The 26,967-nt window shown below is 34.0% G+C and overlaps 1 protein-coding gene across 15 annotated transcripts in view; it reads right to left on the reverse strand.

Moving 5' to 3' along the window:
- Positions 1-6,595: 6,595 nt before the first annotated feature.
- Positions 6,596-26,967, reverse strand: part of ERGIC2 (ERGIC and golgi 2) — a 37,333-nt gene continuing 16,961 nt past the window's right edge. For 10 of the 15 annotated variants that reach the window (XM_081058107.1, XM_081058117.1, XM_081058114.1 and 7 more), the window contains 9 exons: positions 26,190-26,230; positions 22,253-22,354; positions 21,201-21,296; positions 18,560-18,615; positions 17,574-17,672; positions 13,543-13,640; positions 10,625-10,787; positions 9,492-9,574; positions 6,596-9,309 (listed from right to left, as the gene is read on the reverse strand). In XM_081058107.1, coding sequence (XP_080914233.1) covers positions 9,247-9,309; positions 9,492-9,574; positions 10,625-10,787; positions 13,543-13,640; positions 17,574-17,672; positions 18,560-18,615; positions 21,201-21,296; positions 22,253-22,354; positions 26,190-26,230 — 801 coding nt within the window. In that variant the 3' untranslated portion in view covers positions 6,596-9,246. The remainder of the gene's footprint in view (positions 9,310-9,491; positions 9,575-10,624; positions 10,788-13,542; positions 13,641-17,573; positions 17,673-18,559; positions 18,616-21,200; positions 21,297-22,252; positions 22,355-26,189; positions 26,231-26,967) is intronic. The other 5 variants (XM_081058109.1, XM_081058110.1, XM_081058113.1 and 2 more) reach the window with 1 other exon arrangement.

Consider the following 26,967-nt stretch of genomic DNA (forward strand, 5'->3'; position numbering starts at 1 on the left):
CTTCTAGTATTTTGTCTTTAACTGCTGACGACTTCGGATCTCCTCCCTCTCCCTCAGAAAAAAATGATATCATCTTCCAAAGAACCTATCAGACTAATATAAATTAACATATATGTACATCATGCTTCAATTTTTCTGACACCATTCATAAGGTTACATTTATATGCTGAAGCATGTTCTGTCTGTGGCATTAGAGAAATGACAGGAATAAAGTCCTCTGTGAAGGATTAAGCAGTATAAAAATAGAAAAATAGGTGGGTATCTGTATGAAAGAAAATCCCCAGTTATTTTAACCAAGACCAATTAACAATTATTTGAGTGCCAAATATATACAATGTAATGAGAAAGAGCCTTCTACTTTTGGGGGCATGGGGATGGTAAGTACAAAGAAAAGATAGCTATGTTTCAAAGGAATTTTTGGTAATCCCTATATTCTGCACCCACTAGATACCTGATTCAGTAATGAATATCATCACAAAGTTGAAGACAGTCACCACCTGAGGCAATTAATACTAGAGAAAGTTGAGGGAGATGGGCACACAACTCAGAAAATCATTCCTCACAATTTTGTACTACCCTACCCTAACATTATCTCCAGTTAATACTTCATTTAAATAACTGATTTAGAATCTCAAGGTAAATAGACTGATTGGAGGGAGTACTAATAACCAAATAGTGTGTTATCTGACAATGAACTTAATAATTAAAGTAGGTCAGCCTAAAGATTCCAAAAACATCAATAATTTTCAAAGTTCAAAGGAATCACAAGCAAATGTTCACATGGCTGTTTTTCTAGAACTGCAAGCCTAATCATTGTTTTGGGAACCTAAGTAACTACCTATAATAAAAAGTAATGGTTGTCCCATATGCCCACAAAAAGGTAGGGAAAAATACTCACTGCCTAGGTTACTTTTTTAAAAATATATTTTTTAAAAATTAACGAAATAAAACTAGCAGTTGCTGTTTTTAAGAAGTAGCTAATTTGGCAGATGGCAATGTCCTGTAAAGTATAGATACAGTTAATAGGAAAGGGTGCGTAACTGAAACTGAGTTGCAATAGCTAGAAACTGTTATTCTAATACACAAACATTTTAGGTGTGCACTTAATTTATTTGAAATACTGATTCCTACCTATAATTGTAAATAGGTGGGGAGATATAAGGGTGGGAAACTTGCATCAATTCTTGAATACTTTAGAGAAATTAAAAGTAAGTGTAGTAGGGGGGAGATCCAAAATGGTGGAGCAGATAAATACTGTGCCTGCTTTCTTTCATGAACAAATTAAAATTACGACTAAATTACAGAGCAATCAACCTGGAGAACCATCTAAAGTCTGGCTGGACAGAAGTCTTATAATTAAGGATATAAAGCACCACGTAGAGAGTGGTAGGAGGATCAAGGACGCGGAACTGGCTAACCCCAAACCTCAGCGTGATGGTTGAGAACCTGGAGGGATATCTCGGCTGTGGGGATCCCCCCACGAGTAGTTAGGGACCCCAGCCCCACACCGGCCTCCCCAACCCAGAGTACTGGTGTGGGGAACAGGAGGCCCGCATAACAACTGGCTGGGAAAACAGTGGGGATTCCAACCATCCGGGTGGGAAGGAAAGTGGCAGTAAACCTAGGCATCCTCTTAAAGGGCCATGCACAGACTCTCACTCCCAGGCACACACCTTGGGCTCCAACGGAGGGACAGTAACTCGGGGGGTGTCAAAGACATGGGGAGCAGACTTAGTTGTGTGGTTTTAAGACAAGGGCTGAAAGACAGTTGGCATTTTCCTGGTTAGGAGTACTTCTCCTGTGCAGCTAGCAGGCACCATTTTTCCTGTGTTGAACCCTCCCCCTACACTTACAACCAAATCTGAATCTGATTTGTCTAATGAGCTCTGAAGCTCTGCCCTGATAACTCACTGGGAACTTACCCCACTCAATGATGGAACCACTTTCTCCAAGAGCAGCCAGCCCTGCCTGCATTGCACTCTTTCTTAGAAAACTATCAGAGTCCGGCAGATCCCAGGTGTGCGGTAACCGGCCTCAGCGTGCTCTGAGGCTTTTGCTGAGTAGCTAGTACTGGCACCAAACCAGAATTTACTTTAACCTGGTGACCACAACTCTTCCCACTCCAGTGATTCCCAGAGACGCAGCCTCACCCAACTTGCATACCACACAAGGCTTTATCAGTGGCTGAACCGTAAGGGAGCTTACAGGTGGCAGCAGGCCTCGGGGTGTCCTGGCATTTTGTGGAGCTATGGCAAGTCTGGTACTGGCTTCTCCCACACACCTTCCAGGGTTAGCACAGGCAGTGAAAAACCACGAATTACTCTATAGCTCTTATCAGGTAGACCCTGGCAGGCACAGGCAGTAGGTGACCTGGGCCTGCACCGGAGCCCCTCCCAAGAGGCCCCAGAACAAACATACTTGAACACTGGCTTCAGAACGCAGCAGAGCACCACCCAATTAGCCCCACATGCGGCATACACAAAGGGCAGTTTCAACAGGCACCAGAGCTTGCTGGAGCAAATCCCACTCAGTAGAGTAAGGCCCCTGCACAGTAGCCTGTAAGTTGTGGATGTGGCAAAAACCCACAGCCAATCAGCCTGAGGGTCAATCCCACCCACTGAAATGCCAATAGAAATCAAGTCTCAACTACAACAGGAGGGCACACAAAACCCATACAAGGGACATGCCTGGAGCACCCATCATAGGTTATCAGAAAGATTGTGCCACTGGGCCCCACAGGGCAACTCCTACATAAGGCCACCTCGCCAAGACTGAGGGATGTAGCAGATCTACCCAATACATAGAAACAAACACAGAAAGGTAGTCAAAGTGACAAAACAAAGAAATACATCTCAAATGAAAGAACAGGAGAAAACTAAAAAAAAAAAAAAAAAATCCTAAACAAAACGGAGGCAAGCAACCTACCAGATAGAGTTCAAAACAATGGTTATAAGGACGCTCAAGGAACTTAGTGAGAACTTCAGCAAAGAGATACCAAGCATAAAAAAAGGACATAGACCATAAAAAATAACCAGTCAGAAGTGAAGAATGTAATAACTGAAATGAAGAATGCACTAGAAGGAATCACCAGCAGACTAGATGAAGCACAGGATCAAATCAATGATTTGAAAGATGAGGTAGCAGTAAACATTGAATCAGAACAGCACAAAGAAAAGAAAGAATTTTAAGAAATGAGGATAGTTTAAGAGACCTCTGGAACAACATTAAGCATAACAACATTCGCATCATAGGGATACCAGAAGGAGTAGAGAGAAAGCAAAAGAACCTATTTGAAGAAATAATGACTGAAAACTTTCCTAACCTGGTGAAGGAAATAGACATACAAGTCCAGGAAGCATAGAGTCCCAAACAAGATGAACCCAAACAGGCCCGCATCAAGTCACATTAAAATGAAAATGGCAAAGGTTAAAGACAAAGAGAGAATCCTAAAAGCAGCAAGGGAAAGGCAACTAGTAACTTATACGGGAGCTCCCATAAGACTGTCAGCTGATTTCTCAATAAAAATTTTGCATGCCAGAAGGGATTGGCACAAAACATTCAATGTGACGAAAAGCAAGGACCTACAACCAAGATTACTGTACCCAGAAATCTGTCATTTAGAATTGAAGGACAGATAAGCTCTTCCAAGACAAGAAAAAGCCAAAGGAGTTCATCATTACCAATCCAGTATTACAAGGAATGCTTGAGGGACTTCTTTAAGATGGAAAAATAAAAATTATGAATAACAAAACAGCAATAGCCATGTATCTATCAACAATTACTTTCAATGTAAATAGGTTAAATGCTCTGCTCAAAATACATAGCATGGCTGAATGGATAAGAAAACAAGACCCTTACATATAATGCCTACAAGAGACTCACTTCAGAATGAAAGACAAACACAAATGGAGTGTAAAGGGATGGAAAAAGATATTTCATGGGGAAAAAAAAAGCTGAGGTAGCAATACTTATACCAGATAAAACAAAGTATAGAACAAGAAACAAAGGACCCAGTAATCCCACTTCAGAGTATTTATCTGAAGAAACCCAAAATGCTACTTGGAGGGGATGTGTGCATCCATATGTTAATTACAACATTGTTTACTATGGTCAAGATGTGAAGGCAGGCTGGGTGTCTGTCAACGGAAGAACAGTTACCGGGGAGATGGTACATACATATTGCTCATCCAGGGAAGGGAATGGGTTCTTTCCATCTGCGGCGGCATGGATGGACCTGGAGGGTATTGTGCTGAGTGGAGTGTCAGACAGAGAAAGACAGGTGCAATGAGATTTTGCTTATATGTGGACTCTAAAGAACAAAATAAACAAAATAAACTCACAGATACAGAGAACATTTTGATAGTTGCCAGATGGGAGGGGGGTTGGGAATGAGTGAAAAAGAGGAAGGGATTAAGAAGTACAAATTAGTTGTTACACAGTAATCATGGGGATATAGGGTATAGCATAAGGAATATAGTCAATAATATTGTAATAACTAGGTATATAGTGTCAAGATGGAAACTAGATTTGGATAGGTGGGAGGTGGTTGGGGTCAGGATGTGAAAGATGAAGGGAGGAAGTACAAACTGATACTTACAAAATAGCCATGGGGATGTAAAGCACAGGGAATGTGGTCAATAATATGGTAATAACTATGTATAGTGCCAGGTGAGTACTATTCAAGGGATCAATTCTTAAATTATACAGATGTCTAACCACTATGCTGTACACCTGAAATTAATATAAAATAATATTGAATGGCAAATGTAGTTGAAAATTTAAAAGGGGGGTAAAGGTGAAGGGGAATAAGAGGTCCAAATCTCCAAGTATAAAACAAGTAAGTCATGGGGATGTAATGTGCAGCATAGGGAATACAGTCAATATTGCGATAATGTGGTACAGTGTCAGATGGTTGCCGGATTTATTGTGATCACTTTGTTAGGTATATAAATGTTGAATAACTATGGTGTATACCTGAAATTAATATAATATTGTACATTAGCTATGTTTTAATAAAAACCTTTTTTCAAAAAAGTGTAGTACAAGAATTCACCAAATTGATTAGCCTGCTTAAAAACAGCATAGAATTCATAAGATACTTATTACAGTTATACGAGTTGTTGCTAAAGGTCTACTTTAATGTGCACTTTCATTAATGAATAATTTCCCCACACCTTCTAATTCTAAGCTTTACTTTAAAATTATACAAAATAGCACAAATGAGTTGTATTTGGAATTGTTAATCTAATTATTTTCAGTAAACATTCATTTGCAAAAATTGACATATTTCTTCATTCCCAGTTTGGATGCCTTTTCTTTCCTTCTCTTGCCTGACTGCCCTGGCCGGGACTTCCAGTATGGTACCGAATAACAGAGGTCAGAATGAACATCCTTGTCTTGTTCCTGATCTTAAGAGGAAAAGCTTTCAGTTTTCCACCACTGAGTATTTTAGCTAAGGGATGATAAACATTCAATATAATTTGGAGTTGCTAAAAAAAATTATTTAAATGTATTGCTAATTACATGTTTTCCTGAAAATTAGTCTGGGTCTTATATTAATTTTTGCTCCAAAAGATGCATCAGGGCGTATTTTCAGGGGATGTCTCATTTTTTTTCACGTACAACAATCTACATTTATTCAAATACAGTCATGTCATCTTCTTCTGGAACATCTCATAATGTACTAAATGTGTCCATCTGGCGATGATCTTAACTGGGGCTTTTTTTCGGGTTAGGTCTTATTTTCGGGGAAACGGTATAATCTTCAACTCTGTTTACAGGTTTATAGACTTGAACCAACTGCTCAATCTCATCACTCATTCATTTTTAATATGAAAAATATTAAATAAACCCAATCTCATAATTATTTATCTCCATCTGGAACAAAAGCAAATGTAACTGAGTGATATTTAAAGATAGCTATAACTTTCCTATAAAGAAGAAAAGCTTAAGTATAAGAAACTGAGGCTTATCTGGGGGTACATGATTGTAAAAGGACAAAGAACGTGTTCTATGATGTGTCATTTTATTTAGAGTCCATATGTTCAGGATTGAGAGTGTTTTTTGTTCTCTGTTCTCTTAAAACAAAACCAAAAAAAACCCTGCAAGACACCAAAAAATCCAAGCCAGTTCATTTCCTACTCTTAATGCAAAGTAATTTCATTACTAAAGAAATACTTCAAAAGGGGTAAAAAAAACTACATTAAGGAAATAGTTGGATATTAAATCCAGGCATTGTTCTGTAAGGTAGTGCACAAATGGTAATCTCTATTTGGACACTGCTGACAAAGGGTGACTCCCTTTGGTTGGCTGAAAGTTGGCTAGAGCTCGAAACAGAAGGGGAAGCACTTAAGTACAGGGGGCATGGAGAGATATTTAAAGGTCTTAAGGCTCAGGTTTAAATCATTTTAAAAACATCAAAACTATGCATCTTGAATTCAAGCTCAAGATCCAAAATTTAAAATTTTGAAGTTGAAGAGTTGCATATAAATTTACTTTCTTGGTAACTGAATTACAAACCAAAGATAGAAAAAAGACAAAATGTGTAACACAGACATCCTTACATCATTAAAAATTAGGTCTTAGTCATTCCTTTATAAAATCCAAAGTTTGTATTAAAGATTGTAAATTTTGTGTGCATTCATAATTATAAAACGTCAGTGCTTTCTATCATAAAATGTGTAAGTGTGATATTAATCATCTAAGTTGAAAATCATCTAAGTTAGAATTTTGTAATTCTCACTAATATGGAGTTAAGCTTTTCCCAAGAGGTAGTCTGAAGTGTATAAATACTACAGCAGAGAATTCACCTAAATATGTCATCTTTTCTTAAAGGCCAATGTATGCAAACAGTTTTAAAAAAACTCATTTCACATAATTTGAGGTCTCAATTTTTAAAATATTTAGGCTGAAATATATGTGCAGGTATTATGAATACCCTAATAAAACGAGAAGGACTGAATAATAAAGTTAGACATCCTACTGGAGGCACCCCAGGCATAAGCTGAAGTGCATCATAGGAAGGTCAAGGCAGTGTTCTCTGCAATGGAAAAGCAACACTTGACGAGATCAAAACTCTTAACAAATTTCAATATGCTTTTCATTGTCTATCATCCAAAGGGCGGGTCGGAATTTTAATGCTTTGATTGAGAAAATCTGACCCTGCTATTCAAGGAGTTTCAGCTGGACACCTTTCTATTTAAAATGAAAATCAATGGCAAAGCAGGATTTTGCTTTGAAGAAATTCCTTTCATAGTTTTAATGGGACAGATTAATTCCACTAAAGTTTTTAATGTGGTATTTAATAAACATGGAAACAATTAAAATCATATATAAATAATTTTTAAAATTATTTTAAAAGATACGTTACTGTTATAATCCTGAGAAAAAATAATTCTAAATTATTGTGTTTCTTCCCATTAAAAAAAAACAAACATACAAAAAACCTGAAATTTGATTGAACTGCCTGACATGCAGATTCAAAGAACCAATATTCAATCTAAAATATTTAAAATTCTAATTCTCTTCAGTTAAAATTCCTTTTGAGAGATGTTCCATTAGTTCCTAGCCTATCTTCAATGAAAATAGTATCTGAAGAAATCAAAACCATAGAGAAGGCTCATTCATTATTTAGAATTTTCTGGATTCAAAAAAATCTTTCAAGGTATGTTATGTCCCCTGTATAATCAGTTAATTTCACGGCTCTTAATGATAAACTGTGTATTTTAAACATTGATGCTTCTGTTATTTTCTGCAAAATACCATTCGACAGAAGATTTACTGCCAAGTAGTTTTATCCGTATTTCTCCTCTCCATTCCAGTACTGTCCCGCCTGCTTTCCAGAAAACTTTTTTTTTCCTTTAAAAAAAAAAAAATCCAGTTGAAAACTGTAACTTGTGACAGCCTATTCTCTAAAAGCCATGATTTTATATCTAGTCTTTCATTCTTGGTCTTTCTTGCTTACCTGGAATTTTTGTTTCCCCATTTACCTAAATGATTTAAAGCATGGGAATTGGTTGATGATTCTTCTACTATCAACAAGTATTACAAAAGGAAAACTGATGTTGGCACACATATTCCAAATATAGTTTTTAATGGCACCTGAGTGATAGCTCCCTCTCATTATTTTTAATCTTTTATAGCTAAAAATTTTGTATCAACCCTTAAATAGTAAGAAAGTCAGAACAACACAATCTAATACAGAATCAATCACATTCAGGACACCTGAATGCAGATACTACTTTCATCCAGTTTTACAGGTTAACGGACATTGTTTAATATGATAATCTCTCAGATATGACATTATCTTGTTTTAATTAATAGCTGCCTCACACTTCCATTAAAGTTACCCTGTTGCCCAATCACCACATGTATAAAATACTCTACTTTTCTTTTTAATATTTTACAAACTGGTAATTTTCATCATCAGTAGTGGGTCTTTTTATTACTCAGCCCCCCGCTCCCAAAGCATACCAATATTTTAAGGATCAGATTAGGAAATTTAGCATCTTTAAAAAAAAAAAATGTGCTTTCTTCTCCCTGTGTTAAGTGCCCACTCTACAATTTGTGAATACCTCTGTAATATATTATAGCACCTATGTACCTGCCTCTGTAAGAATCCACCTTAGTCTTCCAAGACACTGCCTTGAACAGTTAAAAAAGTCCATAGCCAGAATTTAAAGAAAAGCAGTTATCTTCATAAGACCAAATTACTGGATAAATGGTCTTGTCATTATGGCTTAACATTAATATGGCTATAGCATGGGAATCCATCTGTTTTCCTTTATTAACAATGTGACCTGATCACAATTTTTTAAAGTCTAGACTAGTTTTCCATATGTTTTCTGTATTTTATTCTGACATCATATATGTTAAAAACAAAAGAACGCAAACATTTGCACTTATCAATGCCTTTCTCTTTAACTGTGGTTTGACTTCTTTCCTTCAGTCTCTTCAATGTCTGATTTCGTTGTTGCCCATTGCCGTGAAAACATCAGAAAGGATCATCTTCAAAGCAATACTCCAGTTGGGCTTATTCACTGATTAGCTGCATAATTTCTTCTAGGACATTTGTAACAGACACAACATATATAGGATTTCAGTTTGGGGGTTTTTGTTCTTTTTTTTTTCTAGGTATGATTCCTGCTCTCATTCATATTTTCTTTTCTTTGAATATATTGCACAATACTTTATTAAAAAAGGTTTTATGTCTCAGGCAAAAAGTTTTTGTCCTTCACTCGGGAGGTGCTAATGCGTATTATTTTCTAAAAGAGGTAAGTGGTTGTCTGTGTGGCCATCCTCAAAGGGGATCTGAGGGAGAAAAAGACCAAAGCATTAGTTTTATTCCTTACACTATTTCCTCTAAACTATTCCTCTAAAGCATTCCTCTAAATGCTTTACTTTGGGCAATTTCTTTCTGGATACCAAAATATACGATTTAAACAATGACACTAGGACTTAGAGAACAGTACCACTCATACTATGCCACTTACAGAACTGACGGGTTTGTAGGATCCAATTCTGAAACGACAGTAAATTATTTCAACTATAAATTTTCCAATTCCATGTAACATGCCTACAATAAAAAAATATTTTAATTAAATTATGCTTTTAATGAAATTATTTCCTAATTGGCTATATAAGAATATAAAACTTAACTGATTACAATAGAATAGATTAAGGAAGGAAAGAAAGCAATTTGCTTTACTCACTTCTATAGTTAAAAAAAACCACAAGACAGTTTAATTTTCAAACGAATGGATTTCTTTCCAAAATCAGTCACATAATTCATGACCTTGACACAGCAATCTTTCCTGAGTCCTGAATACATCTCACACCATTTAAAAAAATAAATAATACCAGCACCACAAATTTAAATCCATTTAAATGAAGCAGTGACAAAGACTTTCATTAAAAAAAGTCATTCATCTAAAAAATATAATTCAAAATATATAAACTACCCAGGTCCATGTAATAATGAATAGGGGTTGGGGATAAAAAAAATGAACTATTTCCTTTATCTATTGTACTTAACTCTCAAATTTTCATGATTACAGTTCTGCAAGTTATTTTTGAGAGAACCCCGTAATCTCAGGGCAAAAAGGCCAAAATCATAAATACACTTACTGAAAAACATAGTTTCGCATACCACATAGTTCACAGTAGCATGATTTTACATATTGTAGAGTTAAAAATACATTCAAGGAAAAGAAAACTCACATTCAAATGTCTACTGTTTCTAGGCATGTTCTCATCTAATCCTATAACACATTTGCAAGTTAGATATTAGTCCCATTTTTATAGATGAGAAAATTTCAGAAAAGGTGGGTGACCTGTATACAAGATTACTATTCCATAAATGACAGAACTTGGATTCACTTCTAGGATCTTTCTAGCTCACAAAGTAATCTCCCTTAAATAGCTGAATGCAGTGAACTTAGTTATGCTTAATGCTTAATCAATATATCTTTGGAGGTTTGGAATTAAGGCTAAAGAAAAAGTTCTTCATATATCAAAACATGAAAATGTTTATATTTCTTGCTCTTTTTAAGTAAAAACATTTTAATTTCAGTGTCAGCAACACTTTGAGAAATTATACAAAAAATAAAAAGAAATGAATCTTAACCTGTTGTTGAAAAGATTCCTCCAACAATACCACAGAGTCTTACAAAAAACTGCCAGAATGGCATGTGCTCCTCAGTAACTGTCACCATAAGAGAACTGAGATCATATTTCATAAATATCCCAGAGACTCCATGGCTGCCTGCAGCATGGTTAATGACACGTTCCTATAGGAAGGCAAAAGGAAGGGGAGAGATAGGAAGAGAAAAATAGGGTTCTTGTCATCTGGTTACTTACATACAGTCAATATGAAGCCCTACAGTCCTACCTTATGTGAGGGACACGCAAATCTCTTTATAAATTGTGCTACTATATCAAGCTCTTAGGAGACAATCAGATTATTCTGCATTCTTTGTGTGATTTAGCTTTTAAAGAAATCAAGAGAACAGAATTGTTTTTTCCTATTTTCTCAAAAAGATCACTTTACCTATAAGTTTTCTATTGAACTCAAGAGCTTACAACTGCATGGCACATTCTTCATTGATCAAATCAATAAAAACTAAGTTCACATTTTGACATACTTTTTATATTTCTTTGCTAAGAAATTATAAAATAATCTTATTTACTTCTTGTCATTTCAAATAACCAGATTTAAAACAATTTCACTTTCTGTTTTTCATTTTAAACTAGATGAGATACAATACAGGAAAAAAATATAATGCATTAACTTGAAAAATATCACATTGGCAGTTACAAAATAGTCAAGGGGATGTAAAGTACAGCATAGGGAATATAGTCTGTAATATTGTAGTAACTATGTGTGGTTCCAGATGGGTGCTAGAGTAATCGGGGAATGACTTCATAAATTATATAAATGTCTAACTACTATGCTGTACACCTGAATCTAATATAAAATAATATTGAATGTCAACTGTTAATTGGAAAATGAAAAAAAAAATCAATATTTGAACTACTGGTTCAGTTTTTAAAGAATTGTTTTTTCTTGTAAAGAATGTAACTAAAATTATTAATCCACACAGTGTGTACACTGAGAAAACATTCTGTTTCATTCAATCCTGTTTACACTTCAAAATTCAAGTTTCCAAACTTTCTAATAAATTTCTGTTATAGCACCAAACAACTATGTTACCACAATGCTTTGTTAGGACTTTTATGTCATGTCCTACCTATTTTTACTAAGCTATAGCAAACTTCAAACTTTAGGAATACAAATTACAAGGAAAATCAAAACAATTTTACATGGGGCATTACAAAACCCCCTTCTCTATTAGCACAACAGAGCCTTATAAACCCATTATTCAAGTTTCCAATAAAGTGACTTTATCATAAAGCTCTGGTATGTTCAATCATGCCAAAATTATAAATATACTGTCACAACCTACATGGGTGAAAGTTGTTTCAGGGATCAGGGTGTTTACATCACAAAAGACAAATAATGATTCCCTTTGGGTTCCAGGACCAATGAAGGTAGCCCTTCCCATCCCTGCCTCCTTCATCCTCCACTTTACCAACTCATTACTCCATCTTTATTTTAAGTGAAACACAACTATTTAGCCACCCTATCAGCACAAACACACCCCAAAATGGTCAATGCTCTGGGATTCTATTTGTTTTAATTATTATTTTTATTTAAAATGTATCCTGGAGATAATTTCATCAATATACAAATATCTTTCTCTCTTTCAAAGTTGCATGTTCCTCCATTGTGTGGATGTACCATTTGGGTTGTTTCTAGTCTTCTACTAATACAAATAACAACACAATGAATAGCCCCATACACACATCATTTTTGTATTTTTTCACTGAATCTTTGGATGCAACTTCTAGAAGTGGGATTTCTGGGTCAAAGGGTAAATGCATATGTCATTTTGCAGATATTGCCAAACTCCCTTCCATAGAGACTACCATTTTGCTATTCCGTAGCATTTTGCCTGTGTTCCCCAAAACCTGGCCACTGCGTAGACTCTGAGGTTCACGCAGTGCCGATCTTACTGAGAAATGGTATCTCCCCACCCCTATAAAAATGCAAAAAGGCACAATATATACTTGTATACACTTTACCTAGCCTCTCTTTCTTTCTGTATGTGAAAATACATCACACACACACACACACACACACACACAGTTACACATACTTGATTTTTCCCCTTAATCATCTGAAAAGTTATAAACACATGACACTTCACCCCTAATACCTTCAGTATTTAATTTCCTACGAATAAGGAAAATTCTACAATTATTAAGGACATAGTCATTATAAGTTATAAGACTATCAAAAGAAAACTCCATATGGAGAAAAGCAAAATTTTAAAAGCACTTAAATTTTGCCTTAGAATTCTTCTAGATACTAGTATTTGAAAATTCACCATTCCTAAACACAATAATAAGAAAACATGACCTTAGAGTAGATGAGAAATCTGTTAAACTGTCCAATTCCCAAACTCTGATCCTCGATTTGTTTATGAGACCACTCTACCCTGAGGCTGCAGAACTTTTGTCCCCTCAGTCAGATGAATACAAAGCAAAATAGGAAGGCAAACCCTCAAAATCTGTTCTGAGTCAATATACATGCATGCCCCAGGGTAGGTACATTAATTAAAAAATAAATAACAACACAGAAATCAGAAAAATCTGCTGGCAGGTAAGAACTGCTTATACCAATACATGAGAAAACATATTACAAAATTAAGATATTAATAATAATACCATCATAATTTAATAATTCTGATTTAATTAAATATAAAACCTTCCAGATTAAAAAAATTTACTTATTTTCCTGCCCTGAAATATTCTAATACCTGTTTCTGATATTTTATTGGCTTAAAATAAAATATTAATGCATTTGAAAACTTGTACAAATTTTAAATGGGGAAGGAAACCAACTGAAACTACAAACTTATTTTGTAGCAGGACTATAAAATGCTAAAAAATGATCATGTTATCAGTTAGATTCAAACTTACCCTTTCTGTCACAGAAAACTGATGGGTGTCTGCTGAAATTTTATATGTATGTAGTTTTGTTGGCACAACTGTAATAAAATACTGAAACATCTGGTTGTCTAAAATAAAAACAAAATGTGTTTGTTTTTTTAATCCACTAGCAATAAAACTATTGCCAAATAGATACTCCTTCTATTAAATACACTTATGAAGAATATTCATACTTGGTAAAACAAGTTCTCAGTAAGCATAAAATAGTCACACACACACAAACACACATATACATAAACTCCTCTTTTAGAAGATGTTAAAAAAGGTTAACTAGTGACTCAGATACTTTTATAATCATTATCATCCTTTTATCAGACATGGAAAAGTAGCATTTCTTTATAATACAAAAAATAATATGACTAAAATTATACTACGTATTAACTACCACAAGACACATTTTCAGAGACTACTAATATCTTAAGATATGTAAATAAACCAAAACTGAATTAGCCAACCTTTGAATAAATATAAGGAAGTCATAAAACAGCAGAAAGATTATTGAAGAAACTAATTAATGATGTCTAGGGTTATTGTGTAATCAAAAGGATCATATTTACATAGTCAGGAATTTCTAAATTTAATTAAGTCATAAATACCAGTATATTACCAATTATTAATTTATTTTAAACAATTAACAGTTCACATAATACAAAATGCTAATTATCTAAGTCTATATCCTAAAAAATTTAGAATGAAATATATCTATCTATAGTTACAACTAGATAAGTATTAGGGCCCTCATTATGTTTCGCCTGAAAACAGATGTACTTCACACCACATGGTAATAATTATCTTTGAAAGCTGTGTACATGAATAAATGCATCAATTTTAAATGTATGGTTCGCTACTTTTTAACAAATGTATTCATCCACATGATCACCATGATAATCAAAATATAGAGCATTTTCATCACCTCAAAAGGTTCCTTTGTACCCCTCTGCAGTCAATCCCCTCTATCTCTGGCCCTGGGCCAACCACTAATCTACCTGCTATTGTCATAGATTAGAATTTCATACATGTGGAAGCATATAGTGCATCTAGCTTTTATTGCTCAGCATGAATGATGTTTTATTTCCGTCAATCCGATATCTCTGTCTCTTGTGTCTGTAATTCAGAATAGGGGAGGGAAGGGTAAAACTGTAGATAGGAGGAAGAGAGGTATGAGTAAGGGTTTCTTCTAACACTAACATTAAATGAGTTTCTAATACAATAAAGCAAAGCCTGTTTCAACTTCACCACTTCTTATTGTTCCTACTATTTGTACCACTTACAAATTTCACAATCACAGTTTTTGCCAAGTGCTTCCATTATTAATTTCAACTTAACATCCTAACTATTATCACAGACAATATTAGAGCGAAAGAGAATGAACCTTGTCCACAACCAATAGATGGCCCATCAGTTGTGGATGGCCTTCAGTTGTACGTTGTTCTCTGACGTAAGGGGAACTGATCTGTTTGTGCTTAGTTTTGAGGTGCTTTACAAATAAACCGTATCATGTCATTGCAACATGAAAGTGCTAGGAGAAAAAAGGTGTTCAGGTATTGTTTACGAAAAAAGATGAAACAGAGTCGTAAGGCAATAATAATGCTGTACGCATGGGTAGGATAATCAGACTTGGGGGCAAAATGAAGGACAAAGGGAATCTCATCACATATGAGGAGAGACGTGCCAATGCAATGAATAATAACTACCAAGGGTCAAAGAAACATGACAGGAAAAACTGGAAGCCATTTAAGCTGTGGCGAGAGAATTACTGAAAACCTATTTGTCTAATGTTAATTCAAGAAAGAGCTATAAATTTGTTAAGTAATTTAATTAGCAGGCAGGGGTTGGGGATGGGGAATGGAGCTGAAATTTTGTTGCAAGCCACAAATTGCTCCAAAGGCTGTAGGTCAATCCATATCTGCATAGTATTAAAGATGCAACTGCTAATCCCCTCAAACTTCTGGAGAACATCAAGGAGGTAGTAGTTACCAAAACACACCAGGTTTACGGGTTTTTTTTTCCTTTGTTTTTAAAAAAGAGGCCCAATGAAAATAGAAAGGAGATGAGTATATCTGTTTTAAAGCTTTGAATAACCTACTGACACTCATCTGGTGGCATTTTATAATATAATTCTAAATGACCTTTAGTCTTTTTGCATTTAGGAACAAGTAGACTTAAAAAGAGCCTTCAAAAATTAATCTGTTTAGGGGGCCAGCCCAGTGGCTCAGGGGGTTAGAGCGCCGTGCTCCTAACTTTGAAGGCTGCCGGGTCGATTCCCACATGGGCCAGTGGGCTCTCAACCACAAGATTGCCAGTTCAATTCCTCGAGTCCCATGAGGGATGGTAGGCTCCGCCTCTTGCAACTAAGACTGAACAGGGCACCTTGAGTTGAGCTGCCGCTGAGCTCCCAGATGGCTCAGTTGGTTGGATCGTGGTCTCTCAACCACAAGGTTGCCAGTTCGATACCTCGAATCCCACAAGGGATGGTGGGCAGCGCCCCCTGCAACTAAAGATTAAACATGGCACCTTGAGCTGAGCTTCCACTGAGCTCCCAGATGGCTCAGTTGGTTGGAGCACGTCCTCTCAACCACAAGGTTGCCGGTTTGACTCCCGCAAGGGATAGTGGGCTCTGCCCCCTGCTACTAGCAACGGCAACTGGATCTGGTGCTGAGCTGTGCTCTCCACAGCTAACTGAAATGACAACTTGAAGCTAAACTAAGATTGAAAGGACAATTTGACTTGAAAAAAAAAAATGAAGTCCTGGAAGTACACACTGTTCCTCAATAAAGTCCTGTTCTCATTGTCCAATAAAAAAAAAAAAATCTTAAAAAAAAAATTAATTTGTTTATATTTGGAACTACTTCTATACAGAAATCTATAGTTCATTTTAGCATCTTAAAACAAAGTATTAACCAACATGTTTTCAAGTGAACATCTCTTAAGTAATATTTAATGCATTTTGGTATAGAATGAACACATACTTAAAGATGAGATTATAATGAACAGAGTTTACAGTTCTCAGAATGTTTCTACTCACACATTTCCAAATTCAGTACACTCAAATGTCCTTAAGTGAAAACATTCCCATACAAACACAAAATATTCATGAATGTAAGTCAGTATTCTTTATAAAGCATCTTTAATGTAGCTGATTACAGCAGTATGCTAAAAAAATAGAATACTGACATGAATATTAATAAATCTATTTGAACTAATAAAAAATGAAATCCTTAATTGCAGTTTTGCAAAGGCTAGAATTCCTAGGAGCACAGGAAGATGTCCTTAAAATGTCCTATAGGTAGGACATATCATAGAATGTGACTATTTAACAAGAAGAAAAGCAGCCAAAAACCATCAGGAAACTCAAGAATAGCTCATTTGCTACAAAAGTAAAATAATCATTATTATCATCATCAACATTATCCATCCATATTTGGATAAACTCAAATTTTAAATGGAATAGAAGGTTAAAACAAACAGCAATAAAAGATATCTGTGCTATAATGTACTACTTGTATCTGTGTGAATAACCAAACCATTCTAGAATAACTCTAGGTTTCTGTTTGTAAAATTCTCCAGATAGGTTTCTAAAATGGCATATTAGAACTTTGAACCTATATACAAAGAAAATTCTTCTTAGAATGTTGAAACTTTCTTTTGTTCTTAGTCTTTCTTTGGTGAATATAGGAAAGCAGTTATGCCCTATTAACTCCTTAACCTTTCATATATTCAGAGACCTTTTAAATTTTATTCCTTCTCTAGCCTACATTTAACTCTAATTTCTTATTCTGTTCTATGGCTCATTTTTTAATATTTAAATTTTATCCATTCCTAGGACAAAGTCTTTCCACACACATTTTCACTTAAAGATTATCAACCACTTGAACCACTTAAAAATGTATCTGTTTATCTGTTACAAGGGGTTAGGAAGAGGATTATTAAAATTTTTAATATTAAAGATATAAGAACAATTGCCTACATGCAAATTCCAATAGTAATTATTAAGTACTTACGATCTATAGCAATTTTTTCAGTTCCATCTAAAGGATTAATAATTCCTGGAACAACCTCTCCAAAAGACAAATGATCTATTCTGTGAGAAAAGTTGTATGCTAAGAGGCAAAAAATAAAACCAATTAAGTAGAAAAATTATATTAAAAACACGTATTACAGATTGGTTCACATTCTTACCCTCTCTCAAATTAAAACATCTAAAATCTGCAGGTATAATAATATAGTATTTAAAACGACATTAATTTTGAGAAAAATGTATACAAATATGTGGAAATTAAATGTATAAGGGTAAGTCGCCTTTGATAAAATGCTGTATCTCAAGTTTCATGATTACATACAAATCAACATCTAAGAAATAACATTACATCTAATCCTGATAACCCAAAAAATAAGTCTTTCCTTGCCCAAATCATCACACAGTAATAGGATTGTGTTATCAGAATAACTAGGATGATGACCATGAAGCCAAATAATGAAACTGATCAGATATATTTTTTAATACACTGCTAAATGTGACCAAACTGACTTTTTATGGCATTTATTACCTGTTTTTGTTCTCTAAAGCGAACTTTAAAAATTAAGTTTTATGACAATCATTATAAGAAACTAACTTGCATACTTTATATGTACATGTGTATATGTCCACATTTAGATTTACATATTGAAATAAACTTCAGATATATTTCCTTCCGTATCCATAAAAATCAACAGAAATGTGTACCAAGCGATATAAAGCACACCAAGGATCTCTTCCCTAACTTGGGGAACTTCTGAGCCATGACTAACTAGAAATACAGGCTCCTTAAAGACAAGAGAAAATGCATTAAGGTCAATAAATTTAATCACTTATTTTCTCTTTTGTATATCTGTTTTCAAAACAGCCTACTTTCAAAGTCCTACCTTGCACCTGCACTAAAAATTAAAACCACATACACACTTTTTTTGCAAGGACATTTTCATGGAAAACAATTTCAGAATGGCTTACAGTCATGGTTAACAAGTGCTGCCAAATGTGCATGACCTCGGGGATGGGGAATTGCCCTGAAAGGAGGAAAAAAAGATTAAAGCAATAATATTTAAATATACAACTAATTAAAATAAGAAAAAGGATCTTAAGGTATATAAAATAAAAATAATACAAGAGCATACTTGGCCTATGATTTAAGTATGTATGTCTACTCATCTTAGCAATACAATAAACTGGAGGTTAGCAAACTTTTTCTGTCAAGAGCCAGACAGTAAATATTTTAGGCTTTGTGGCCCAGGATGCAAAACTGAAGATAGTATGTAGTTAGGTGCATAACAGGAAAGAAACCAAATTTTCATAAACTTCAAATAAGCATGACTATGTTCCAGTAAAACTTTCATTTTTGGATACTGAAATTTGAATTTCATATATTTTTCATGTATTATGTTATTCCATGTAATTTTCAGTGAAGGAAAGATTGTTTAAAGGGCACTGGGGGGAGGTATTTTTGCTTGTCACAAATACCGGGGAGGAGTGGCTGTTGGCATTTAGTGGATAGCAGCCAGGGAAGCACGGCATCCTACAACGCAATGACAGTTTCACACAAAAAAATATCATCCCACATCATGCATGACTTCCAAACACTCTAAATGGCATTTGCGTAGGTGAAAAACCTATGTAGAAATGATCTGAGTCTAGAAATTAACTCCATTTAGCTATACAAAGTATTTTGGTATAGTTGCAATATACACTGAAGTTCCCAGGAAACAGAGGGAATGTTATATTTTGTGTTGTTCACAGTATTACAAAGAGTTGTTCACGATTTTAGAACACCACTTCCTCAACAGAAATGTCATTCAGGATATCTGAGCGGCCAATACATCTGTTTCAGTCTGCATTTACAACTGTTGGATACCTAAGGATTCTACATGTAAGTGGCAAGCATCTGACTTCTTCATTACCTTATCTCATGTACTCCTGCTCAAGGATTTGCATATTGAAATGAATATTATGAGGTTATAAATCAAGTTCTTTTAATTTCTCCTTTATAAGACAGTTGAGAATGATGTTGTGCCTGAGAGGTAATGTGAGATCTTCAGAAAGATCAATACTGAACTTGACAAACTAGTAACAAAAAATGAGGAGTGGGTCTACAGGCTATCTGAGCGATAAGGACAACATACAAACCAAATGCTTTTCCATCTGGCCTCTCTGATTGCTGGTAGGAGTTCTCACATGAAGAGACAAGGAAAACTGGGAACAAAGGCCATACTGTGGAGGCTCACACAGTATATGTCAAAGTTTCCCTCCTTCAGTTGGTTTTGGAGTAGGATATTGTTTTGTATCCAAAGGTGCAATAAAATCTTCTAAATTCCTTTGAGCTTTGAGCCAACTATTATTTGCTTGTATGATACCAAGAAATTCTAAAGATCCCAGGTTAAGGATGGGGAGAATGGATGCTGGCAACAGTAACAAAACAACAAACAATGAATGTTAAGAAGAGTGGGATAATGAAGACAAATAAATGTTTGATCTGATCACTGTAGATACTGAAGTAATTTTGCATAAAAGTCTAATTCCCTCTCTCTCTCTCCACACCTACACACACACACACACACACACACACACACAAAATCTCCAGCCATTGTCTTTCATGCTCTGTAACCTTTCCCTCAGCCTGGATGTGCTTCTCTCCTTTATATATAAAATTCCTAATCATTCACTAGTTTCAACACGATTAAGGTTTTCCGCAATAAAGCCTCTGCTGACTTGCAGAGTAGGTCAGGTACCTTGTTATATAGTTCCTGTATCAGCCATACATCTCCTTTATAGCTTCAATACTACTATAATTAAATAATCATTAGTGTAATTCACTGTTTAAAGTTTAGATTCTCTCATGGAATGTAAGACCACAAGGACCAAAAACGCTTTCTTTTTGCATTTCACCCTTAGTATGTAGTACTTTGCGCATAGCAGTACTCAAAAAATGTCTTTTACAATGAAGATTTGTTCAGCTCTGCAACTCACGATGGATGAAAGGAAAGAAGAGAGTCAAGAAGAGAGGGAAAGAGGATCAGAGAATCTATTCATTCACACAGAAATTTACCAAGTGTTTATTGTATAACAGTTTCTGCGCTGGGTACTGTTTGTGAAGATAGGTGGTCTAACATTTTTCCTTAACCTTTACCTAATTTAACTTTATCCCAGATACTACGAATATCTAACTACATCAAAAAACTTGTCTCAAATTAGCTAAGGATTACATTTTGATGATGATTGCCAAATGGAAAAACGAAACAAAAACCTAATACCATCCAACAAAATGCGTTAATTAATGAAATGTCTAGGTAAGAGCTGTATGGCTACTAAAACTTGGCAAGTAGAATGTAATTCATATCTACTTATAGCTCATTTACTTTAATATACAAAATACGGCATGACTGTTTAACTTTTGTTTTGAAGTAGTTTTTAAAGTTAGTAGTCTTCTCTATCCTGAGAGTAAAGCCCCGAACATCAGTCTCAAGATATCAAAAATACAGATACACACTTTAAGCAGTCCTTTAGTAGTTAGCAATATATTATCTGATCAGCAAAGAATTTACTTTTAACCAAGCTCCCAACTTGTCTCAAGTATTTTCAGTAGGTGAAAAGAACATACTTGCCCACAGTTATGTGGAAATTCCCTGCTACTTTATTGACATAGAGATGACCATGAATTCTGCAAGCATCTGGCGGCTGTGACGAAGCGTCTTCCCTATTACAACAAGGTATGTTAGAACCGCTTACAGCACACTCAATGTAGTCACCATTTCATGGTGAAAACATTTCGTAGAGGGAAACAAAAGCCCTACAAATCAATGTTTAGGTAATGTTGTAAAAGTCATATGTAGAAGCACAATTTTTTGAAGTCTATACATTTATAAAAAAGCAAACATCGACAAAGTGAAAAAAGTTACATAATTATATATTATATTCACACGAATCTAAAATTCCATGATTCTTCAAATCTAACCAGAGGACTAAGTCCAATAATAGAAAAAAGATTAAAAATAAAGAATTAGTCCAACAAAGACATGCTTTCATTATCTGTTTTTTGGCACTTTAGAGGGCAGGGGAGGACGGGAATAAGAATGAGGAAAGCGAAGGGCATGCCATCTAAGTTCAAATAGCAATGACATTCTCTTCCTAAGCAAATGTAAAACCTCTATAGAGTTTTAAATTTAAATGATCGTTTTTCATGAGAATAGCGTTTCCAAATATCAGCTATTCTAATCTATAAAAGAGAAAAAAATAAAAACACAAAATTCATAATCAAAATTTATACATAATTATAAGTCCAATTAATCTGTTCTTAAAACCTAATACAATTTTATATATAAAATGGTGTAGATCAATGCGTACAATCAGCCCTCGAGATCTGTAGACTCCCAACCACAGATAGAAAACAGTACAAGGAGTTACTGAAAAAAATCTGCGTTTAAGTAGACCTGCATAGTTCAAATCCACGTTCAATGATCAGCTGTAATATTATTTGTGCTAATCTTGATCAATATCACAGGTTATAAATTTAAGAGTAAGAAGACATCTTTATCATAAAAAATGATTACATTTTCTCTAAGAAATATGAGATTCGAGAACTTAAATCATTAACAAAATTGAGTCAAAGTAAATGCATACTAAATAGTTGGGCATATAAAATATAAATCTCACCTTGGTGGAAGCGCTGTTGATGAACTTTTAAAAGCACTTTTAAATATCACATCTTGAAGTGAATGTTCTTCTTGCAGTCTACTCTGAATCAGCTGCAGCATCCTAAATATAACACAAACAAACAATAGTTTATAAACACAGTAAAGTATACAATGAAAGCCAATACTCTTTTAAAAATAACAATGGTTAGCTGCCTTAGCTAAGCCATACATTTATTATAAAAGGATTTTTTTCTAAAATAAAGTACCAAGTTTTCTTTGGTCATTTTCCTTGAAAGCAGGAAAAGTGAGGTAGGGTGGCCATAGGTCTCACAATTGGGCTCCATAATAAGCCTGTCTGATTCCATCAATAACGGATGTGCACTCTCAGTCACCATAAGCAGCTTTTGCTCATCTGAATGTCTAAATTCATCTTTCATGCACGCATGCAACAACTGCAAAATTCTTACTTTTTGTCAAGCATTGAATAAAGCGTTATAGACAAAAAATATATAGACAAAAAATAAGACATATAAGGGGTCACATAATAGATCTCATAGACTTAAAATGGGAGACTACTGGGGTACAAACCCACAGTACAAGTATCCAGTTCTCACGACAAACCAACCACAGTGCCATTTAATATTACCTGGTGTTTACTTTTCCAAAAAAAAACCTGAACTTTATTCTATGACAAGACTATTATTCTAAATAAAATATTCTACTCTACCTATAATTTTAAAAAAGAATATCATAATTTAAGACATTGGATTATAAAGAACAAAGTAGACATTTGAGAACCCATGTTTAAATACTTTTTTAAAATACCTAGACACAAAGATTAGTTGCTTAAATATTTTTTAACAAAATTCTTATGTTCACAATAACTTACAAAATTACTTATTCCAAACAACAAAACCAAGAATAAAAGCTTTTCCTCTAGCACTTCTACCATTGGGCCATATTATCTCTTACCATTTTTAGCAATAACTTTGTACCTTTAGATATAATCCTATTTTACCTCCTTTAATTCTGTATCTTTAACTAATAATCAAAGTCATCTTTACTAAAGTTCAAACTCAGACAGTACAAAAAATATACACAGAGAGGAAGAAAGAATGAACAGACGAAACAGAGGACTTTTAGGGCAGCAAAACTATTCTATACATACTATACCGGATACTATAATACTACATGCACTAAAATGTACACGTCATTATACATCATTAGTCAAAACTCATTGACTGTTTAGAGCGAACCTAACGTAAAAGATGCACTTTGGATGATAATGACATGTCAATGTAGGTTCAAAGACTGTATGAAATGTACCATTCCACTGTCAGAGGTTGATAACGGTGGGGGCTGTGCATGTGTGGGGAAGAGGGTATTTGGGAACTCTACTTTTCGCTCAATTTTTCTGTGAACCAAAAACTACTCTAAAAAATAAAATCTTTAGATATTTAAATAACTGGAAAAAACTATAAACAAATACAGGCACTTACAAAAGGAAGCAAATGTAAACCTGATAACACTTCACATCCCACAATAATGATACAAACATTTTCTAGAAGTGCAAGTGAGATAAAACGTATATACCATCCACTAAAAACACTGGTAAACATTTTCAGACTCTAAATTTAGTTCAAAATAAATCTAGAAATAAAAAGCAGAAATCAGAAAGGCTTGAGATTTACTAGTACTGGAGAGAGATTAATTAGGATGTCAAATATTTTAAGAAAGCAGAACATCAATTGAAAGAAAACTTAAATCTCTTTAAACAAATTCTAAAGGTAAAGAGCATGGCAAGTACATTATTCTCAAATGTTAAGCCTTGGATATCTCTAGTCCATTCAACAATATTTGTTTAGGAGGAGAACCCATTCTCTAGAGCTTCAAGACGCCAGGTACCTACCATGTTCAGATTTAGACATCTAAAGACTTAAAATTTTTGTATATAATGCTAACAGAACTTGAAAGCTTCATATTTTTGTATGTCTTATATTTCCAGAATCCAACCTTTGCTGCTACGCAGTGGGAAAAAGAGGTTGATGACATCAAACTGTACATTGGGGAGTGTGTGAGAGTGAGTGTGTGAGTGTGTGTGTATGTGTGTTTAACTTCTACCTCAAATATACCAATAAATATCCAAGCTTATATTCTATATATGAAGGTACATAGAGAACTCTATTATGATGGAAAAAGTCTAACATTTTAATAGTAAAAACACAATCTCTCTCCCACTTATTACTAGTCTTGAACACAAATAAAATTCCAGATGAAAGGTGACTTCTCACTTTAATAAGTGTAGATTAAAGTAACTCATTTCGCCTCCAGATGGCTTTCTACTAAAAGCACTAGAAACCCACAGACATCTAACACTCAGTTCTTTCATTTGATTACATTAGATTTCAACTTTAAATTCAACATCTCCCCAAATGGCAAAACTGGAAATTAAAAATATACTTTGAAACATACTTTTGGACTAGAAAGAAAATTGTTTTAAAAGATGGGTAAAAACTATTTTTTTGTAATAATCTTACATTAGGTCAAGCCTTTCTAAACATAAGACACAGCCTAGAACCAAAAAGAAACACAGGAAAAAAACTACAGTAGCGGGGGTGGGGGAATCACATAAAACACAGGACTAATTTCTTTAATATACAAAGGATTCTTTACAGTGTGCTCACTTTGGCAGCACATATACAAAGGATTCTTTACAGTTATTAAGAAAAAAATCAATAACCATGCAAAACAGATGAATAGTATGAACAAGCAATTTCACAAAAAATATACAAATGGAAAAAAAACCATAAAAACATTCAACTGATTCATAAAGAAATACTAATTAAAACATTTTTCACCCATCAAATTGGCAGAAAAAAAAAACCTTGTTATATCCACTGTTGGAGATGTTGTATAGAAACAAGTACTCTCATATAGTTTTGGAGCATAAATGAAACTATTTTGGTAAGATATTTGGCATTATCTACCAAAATTGTTTCTAATTTATTGAGACATAATTGACATATAACATTGTATGAGTTTAAAGGTGCTCAACATATGATTTGACATATGTATCTATTGCAAAATGATTACCACAATAAGTTTAGTAAACAATCATCACCTCTCACAGTTAAAATTTGTTTCCTTGTGATGAAGAACTTATCAAAAAGTTAATTAAATATCCTCTGGAAGAGAAATTCTATTTCTAGAAACTATACACACACACAAAGTATATAAGAAATCAGGTTCAAGAATTTTCATTAAGCCTTACTTTTAATATTAGAATCTTACAAGTAATCTAAATACCCATCAATAACAATCCAATAAACTATAGTTTATACATAAAATGGACTACTACTATATGTATTGAAATGCGAAGATGTACAGAATATCACATTAGATGAAAAAAGCCAACTATAGAACAAATGTATGGAATGATTCTATTTGTATTAGGAAAAAATAACAAACAAATATACAAAAGTACAGAAAATTATACATGAACTGAAAACTCCTAGAAGGCTACACAAGAAATTTAACTGGTTATTATTACCACTAGTCAGAAGTACTAGGTTTATGGAATGATGAGAGGGTGTTTACTTTTACTTTTACTTTATATCCTTTCTGTATCCTTCTTTTATAGCCTTCAAAATTCAAACTGAATTTTAAACAATGATCATACGTTGCTTCTTAAAATTTTTAAAGTTAATAAAATTTTAAATGAAAACTAAGTGTGTTCATGATTCGAAGTATACTAGAGATAATATTATACATGACTTTTCTAAGATCTGATAACATTTTTGAAAGTATAAGGATTATACAATCTACTATATTCTGCTAATATTTCATCCAAAAAATGCCTAGAGAAATACGCCAATCTATGAACAATTCACAATAGACAAAATAGACAAAATGTGATCTACATTTCTATGGACCACAATACTTTGTTTACTTATTACCTCTGCCACTCTTTTTGCCGTGGTGAAAGATCAAATATTACCTGAAATAAAGGAAAACATAATCACTAGCATTATCAACTTGTCTTGGCTTTTATGTCATAATTTTTTAAAATTATCTTTAAACAAAAAACAAATTTATACTGTTATTAAAAACAAGTATTCATGATTTACATTTAATTATCCATAAGTCAACCTAAAAAATTTTAAATATACATTTTTACTCGAAAATAATATAAAAAACTCTACTAATCACAAATATTTTCCTATTACAGTCATCTACACTTAAGGTAATGGATACAAGTTGGTAATCTATCATATGTACAAAATGGTATGTTAGGACTTAAAATCATTTAAATAACGCCAGCATGACATTTACAAGTATTTTTTTTTTAAAAAAAAAGATCCCCAGCTTAAGTATCATGTTCAAGTTTCCAAGTCCATATTCCATCCAGGATAATACCATGGTGAAATCAACAATTTTTAAAAATAAGCTGAACAATGGCACTGTAATTCTTAAATGTATTAATCAATAAAGAATAATTCAAAAAATTTTATTTAGGCACTATCTTCATCAATTCAAAATGAGACTTGGCTAAAGAATCAGAGGGAAATATGCAAGTTTTTCATGGTTTGTGGCAATGCTCACAATTTAATTTTGCAACAAAAAGTCCACTTTTTATGTTCATAAAGGCAATTCATAACAGCACATTAATTCTATTTTTTAATTCATTATTAATTATAATTCTATAATCAGGCCCTAAGCTACTACTCTGTCTTG

This window comes from Rhinolophus hipposideros (assembly GCF_964194185.1).
Source record: "Rhinolophus hipposideros genome assembly, chromosome: 9".
NCBI lineage: Eukaryota > Metazoa > Chordata > Mammalia > Chiroptera > Rhinolophidae > Rhinolophus > Rhinolophus hipposideros.